The sequence below is a fragment of a genome, unplaced genomic scaffold (assembly GCF_019419815.1).
Source record: "Pyrus x bretschneideri cultivar Hongxiangsu unplaced genomic scaffold, Pyrus_bretschneideri_v1 Contig14, whole genome shotgun sequence".
Classification (NCBI taxonomy): domain Eukaryota; kingdom Viridiplantae; phylum Streptophyta; class Magnoliopsida; order Rosales; family Rosaceae; genus Pyrus; species Pyrus x bretschneideri.
The window spans coordinates 3,072,501-3,078,925 of record NW_025999435.1 but is presented as its reverse complement, the minus strand read 5'-3'; the positions used below and the strand labels follow the sequence as shown (position 1 = coordinate 3,078,925).

General features: G+C 38.1%; 1 protein-coding gene across 2 annotated transcripts; it reads left to right on the top strand.

Annotated features, from left to right (window-relative positions):
- The first annotated feature begins 2,099 nt into the window (after positions 1–2,099).
- On the top strand, positions 2,100–4,011 carry LOC103953621. Of its 2 annotated transcripts, XR_007256641.1 has the most exons (4): positions 2,100–2,648; positions 3,065–3,364; positions 3,541–3,598; positions 3,750–4,011. XR_007256641.1 is itself a non-coding variant. In XM_048579768.1 (2 exons), exons 1-2 carry the CDS (start codon positions 2,186–2,188, stop codon positions 3,142–3,144), a joined length of 543 nt encoding a protein of 180 aa, XP_048435725.1. In that variant the 5' UTR covers positions 2,100–2,185; the 3' UTR covers positions 3,145–3,487. The 2 variants fall into 2 exon arrangements, 1 of the variants encoding a protein (XP_048435725.1); XM_048579768.1 differs by lacking the exons at positions 3,541–3,598; positions 3,750–4,011 and having other exon boundaries at positions 3,065–3,487.
- Positions 4,012–6,425: the final 2,414 nt, after the last annotated feature.

The following is a 6,425-nucleotide window of genomic DNA, read 5'->3' as shown; positions in this document are numbered from 1 at the left end:
TATAAACACTTGCACCACCAAATTTACCAAACCGCCCCTTTCCTAACTTTTCCCCGCAAAAAGAAACAACACATCTCCCACGTGTGAGAAAATTTTATAACATAGGTAAACCATCGCAGTAGCGTTTTGTAATAATAATAGAAAATGTGTATAGGAAATTTAATACATATAATTATATTATTAACAAAAAAATGTCAATAGAAATGTCGGTTTATTTTTAGCTATCATTTCTAGCACTCGATTTTAATCTTACTTTACCTCCTGAAATTCACAAGTAGTTACTTTACCCTTTGAAACTCAAAATTCGCTTCACAATGACTTGTTTATTTTATTTTCGTCTAAAACCGTCAAATATGCTGATGTGGATTAAAAATACATTTTTTGAATAATTTTTTTTTTTCAATTATCCTTTCTATGACTCGCTTTTGATCCAACAGGATTCTCTCCAGATCCTTTTGGTGAGGATCTTAGGAATCAATGAATTGTGTCTATTCATCGTACATTGTGTGGTCAATTTTTGTCAAATATTGTTTATGTTTATTTTTAAATAAAATTTAAAATGGTTTATGACCGTACGATGTACGATGAATAGACACGATTCACAGATTCCCAGGATCCTCACAAAGAGGATTCGGCGAGAATTCAGACTAGATTTCGATTACACTTTATCCATTGAAACTCAAAAATTGCCGCTTTACTCTTGAAAGTCAATACCCACTCCATTTTAGCTTGTCTATGTGGATTCTGTTAAATAACCCTCCTACTCCTCCTTCTCTCTAGTTATTGTCCATACAATCATCCCTTATTCCTCCATCTCCAGCCACCTTATCATTAGTTTTATTGATTTCTTTATTTCTTACGTTCTTAATTAGAAAAATAACATAAACAATCCATGGGGTTTTAATTATTTTTTCATAATAATTCCTGGATACAGAGTGGAGGTGTCAAACCGGCCATGACATATGAGGATTTGGATTTCGTTTATGGGAATAGGGAGATGAGGAGACACAGAGGATCATGAGGAGATGAAGGCGTGGCACTATCGAAATCGGAAATAACATAAAGCAGTCTCCAACCAGGGTTGGTTAAAGGGCTTATTTTAACCCACTGGTCATTTAAGAAATTAATATTTTAATAAATAGTACATGATCATATTTGCTTTCATTTCCAACCAAGGACCAAATGGTCATAGGGCTCGTTTTAGCCCTGCCACAAAAAACCGTCTCTAACTAAGGACCAAACGTAATTTATTATTTAAACTAAAAAACTATGACAACTTAAATTAAAAAACTACAACTTATATTTAAAAATTTGTGAGGAATGGTGAATGAATTGTTTAGATATTTATAGGAAAAAATTTAGAATTTTTAAGAATTTAAAAAAAAAAAAAATTGGCCCAAAAAATTTGGCTACATGTGGCCAGCCCTTTTGGCCCTTTCAGATTTCTTTAGGTCTATGAGCCCTCTGGCCTGACCCTCGGTTAGAGACGATTTTCAGACTATTTTTGGCTCTCTATACCCTTCAGTTGAAGATAGCCTAACAATAACGTTGCTCTAAGTGAAAATAAGCTTACAATGTATCCGTCGTATACAAGTCTTTCTCTTCCACATGCTTCTCTATCAATCACATGCAAACAAATCTCCACCCAACAACATGATGGACCCATACACCCCACAGTTCCACTTTGGGCCCCACCCTCGCTCCTATTGTCCTATCCTACATTTCGTGTCCAATCGTCCACCACGTGTCCACTTCTCATTTTTGTCATCATCAACCCCTCTCAACCTCTCGCTACAGCTGTCCCGTCCAGGTCACACAACCACAGACATTGATGATGACATGTCATGTATGTATATATGTATGTATCATGTGTACCCTTGACATGCATCCTATACGGAAATTTCAGAAAAAGCAAAAAAAAGAAAAAAAAGAAAAAAAAATGACATGTCATGTATGTATGTATGTATATATCATGTCTACACGTGACATGCATCCCGATATGGAAATTTAAAAAAAAAATTTAAAAAAAGAAAAAGAAAAGACAAAGGCAAATAATTGGTTGTTTCCGTCTGAGTACAGCTTTAAAGGCACGTCTCTCTGCGCCTCTCTCAAACACTCACGAGAAAAGAAAAGTCCTAGAGAGAGAAAGCTCGAGAAAGTTTGAGAGAGAGAGAGAGAGAGAGAAATGGAGGCCTTCGTTTGCGAAACAGAGTCATGGGTTTCTTCAATCAATGAAATCCCAGATGAGCAAACCAATCAATTGCTTCGAACATCGTCATCTTCTTCCGGATTCACCCAAGAAACCGACGAGGAAGAATGGCCGAAGCTTAACAGGTTGAAGAGCAAGAAGAAGAAGAAGAAGCAGGTTTTGCTTGAAGGGTACGTGGAGGCGGCGGACGACGATGATCTGTCGAGGACCAAGAGCTTGACGGACGAGGATCTCGACGAGCTTAAAGGGTGTTTGGATCTGGGATTCGGGTTCAGCTACGAAGAGATTCCGGAGCTCTGTAACACCTTGCCGGCTCTCGAGCTTTGTTACTCTATGAGCCAGAAGTTCATGGACGAGCACCAAAAGTCGCCGGAGAACTCTCCGGCCGCGGTCGATTCGGTTTCGAGTCAAATTGCCAGTTGGAAGATCTCTAGTCCTGGTGAGTGATCTGGGTTTTTTTGAATTTTTTTAAATTTTGATTCTTGTTAACATGGTAATTAGTGAAATAATCATCGAGGTCCATTTGCTTTAGCATGTTTCGAATCTAGATTGTGAGATTTAACGTAATGCAGGTGAAACGATAAATACATCCCCAATTAGTTCCAGGATTTCATGGAATCTTATTCTTCGTAAGTCTTCTTTTGAATTGCCAGTAGCGTTACGTCTAGTGGTATTCCTCTCTAGTTGTAAGCGGGTTCGATACCTTATTATGGCTGACCTATCCCTCCTCGTTCCTCCGCCCCACCATTGTTGTAGCTTGTAACAAACAAGCCCCCAATTAGTTCAATTGGTGCAACTTCAATACGCTATAAAGCTTCAAACTTCTGACCTCTTTGTAAAATTTTGCTTGTCCAGGTGACCATCCCGAGGATGTGAAAGAAAGGCTCAAATACTGGGCACAGGCCGTGGCGTGCACTGTCAAATTATGCAACTGAGAAAGATTTCGACTTAATGGATTAACCCTTTGAGGAAATTTAAAGAATTGATGGACAACTTCTTCGAGATCAAACACCTATATCGTCGACCTTGATCTTGAGATTGTGCTTAATTGTTTTACTCTGTTATGGCTCCTATCAGGAATGAATGTTTCTGCTGTTCTAGAAGCTGTTGATGATGGATGTATATTGAGGAAGAGGAAGATGAAGAATCTTTCAGGTTTGAGATGAACCGAAAACCCGAGTCTTAACTGTTCGGAGGCTAAAACATTGTTTATGATCATTGTATTCAGAATGAGAATGAATCATGAATTGAATAAACTTGCCCTTAAATTTATTTCTAGTCGATGTTTCGGTGTCTATGAATTCCAACCTTAGTTGTCGGTTTTTATGCAGCGGTGAGAGTCTCCATTAGAGCTTCACCAAGTACTTGCTCACCTCTGCCTTTGCTGAGGTAACTAACCTAACTGAGTCTTGACATTGTGCGTTTTTCTGGTTCTCACGATTATGACCCTAATGCGGAAGTTGCAGTTGTCTGATGCAAACAATGCTTAACTGTGCTGATTGACTCTTAACTCTTAACTGTGTTTCTGTCCTATGGATAGATTTATACCCTTTCGGCTGGAATTAGAGACGCAGTTGGGGGGAGAGAGGACTGGATGCCTTTGTCCTGACTGACCATGAAATTCCATTCGTAAACTCGCAACTTCGTTTCTCTGATTTGTTTTCATGACAATAGTTTCTCATGATTGTGCGAAGAACTGGATTTTCGTATTGATGTCTAACGTTATCGAAATATTCTAGCTGTTCTAATTGAGTTATAAATGTTTCAACAGAGCAGTGAAACGATGATTTTCGTTTCGGAAACTTTAGCAGGCTGTTATTTTCGGTAGCGAATCATAAACACAAACTTCGTAATTCAGATTAGATTTGTAAGTGCAGGTAACACAATGCATGTTAGATTTGTAAAACTTGAAGTGTTTGGGATTACATTACGTATGGAATAGCACTGTATGCCGCCGTAGACGTGTTCAATGGTTTAGATGCATATTTGACTAGGCAACCTTGTGTTTGAAGAGTTGTGAGGATGTCATTTGCAGCCTGTTTTAACTTGTTCCTGAGCAATGACCTGTTTGGTTGAGTTGGGAGTTTTGGAATCTTTTTAACTTGTTCTGTAGGATTAGCTTTTCATTATTCTGTGGAATATAATTCTAGTTATGGTGTTTGGAACTGCTGGCCCTGAATGTTGTTTGAACTTAAAATATGAAGCAAGGATTGGAATACTTCTCATTTTTTTCATATTACAAACGATATTCTACACTAATTTATACTACCGGAAAGAGACTTTACATGATACGGAGATTAGAATTTGAACCATGAACGCAGTGGTTTGAAAAGGTCGATCTTAACTATGGAAAATTCACCGATCCTAACTACGGAAAATTCACCACTAGGGGAATAATTTTCATCAGTACAAATCAAATTTTATTAATATTGGCCTTGTTTTATTATTATTATTTTTGACTTGAGATGTAACTGCAATGGGTGAATTTAGTTGGGCCATCTCCAACCAACAACTTTTTCCTATTAAGTGGGGTCGGCTATATGAATCCTATAATGCCATTGCATTCGGTTTTGTGTGACGTTTTCCGTTAGATCCAAGTACTATCTTTTCTTGAGAGTTTCTTCTGAAGTCTTTATAGGTCTTCCTTTACCCCTTAGGCCCTGAACCTCTGTCTCGTAATCACATTCTCTAACCGAAGCGTTAGTAAGTCTTCGTTTCACGTGTCCAAACCACTGTAACCAATATTCTCTATTTTTCTTTTAATTTCGGTTACTTCTACTTTACCTTGGATATCCTTATTCCTAATCTTATCCTTTCTCGTGTGCCCACACATCCAACGATGCATTCTCATCTCTACTACATCCATTTTATGTACGTGTTGATGCTTTACCATCCAACATTCCGTGCCATAAAGCATTGTTGGCTTTATAGCTGTCTTATAAAATTTTCCTTTGAGCTTCAGCGACATATGATGGTCACACAACACGTTGGATGCACTCTTCCATTTTATCCATCCAGCTTATATTCTATGGTTGAGGTTATACTCATATATTATCTCCAACTAAAGGAACTAATCATAGCCCTCCTAATAATTTATTAGTTTTAAGTTTATAATTTAAATTTAAGGTTTAGGCTATACTCATATATCATCTCCAACCGAAGGAATTAAATATAACCCTCCTAATAATTTATTAGTTTTAAGGTTATAATTTAAATTTATTGGTTAATTTAGTTAAACTACTATTATGTAATCTAGCTATTGAATTTGAATTAATTATTGCTACTGAGGAGTTAGATCTCCAAAAAAAGACCAAGAGGGGTTTTACATTTAACCAACTTGATGCTTCTTGGCCAAATAATAGCGTGATTGGCTCTATAGAATTATAGCCCAGCTATTAATTGGAGATGAATTTTTGGACAAACCAATTTAATGTTTGGCTTTTGAATCTTTAGTCGTTTCCATTGGAGATGGCCTTAGAACATTATTTATACCCATTTTTCTCTCTAGAGCCATGTGCCCTTCTCTCTTCCAAAAACCCGAATTCTGCAAGCCAGCCTCCCGGCCGTCGGCCTTTGGTTCTGGCTTGGGGTCGGCGGCTAGCCTGCCTTCCACCCTCTCAAGACTCCTAACCCTCCTCCATGTTTGCATCCTTCCTGTCCCACCATCTTCCCCTGTGATAGCTTCCTGTTTTTCCTTCCAACCCCTATTTCCTCTATTTCTTTGCTTCCCCCTTTCCCCTGCGTTTTCGGCTTCTGCATGCCCTTTTGTTTGGGCCTTTAATTTCTAGCTTCCTGGAGCTTTGTCTCAACATCCCTGCGCTTGTTTCAGATATGGGTTATGTCCCTTTTTACCCTTGATGTTTCTTCTCGTTGTCAATTCTCTACCGCTGACTTTTGCTACTCAGCTTATCGCGCCTCTTTGTTTATGTGCTTTTAGCACTATTTAGTAGGATTATGGGAGCACTTTTTTACGTGGATGGCTCGCTCACTTTCATTTTCCATTCATCCAATTTGTTTGTGGGTTCTTTTTCTTTAGGGAGGTGACGGATAGGCGATGGCAGCGCAGCTGACATGGTGGAGTTTGCATTCTTCTAGATTTAGGGTTTTTGTTTTTTTGGGCATTTCAATTATATTTACTTTTGAACTGTGGATGTATTTGGATTGCATTTGGCTTGCTTTTTCTTGTATTAGTTTTTTAATTAGTGAAAGCTATATG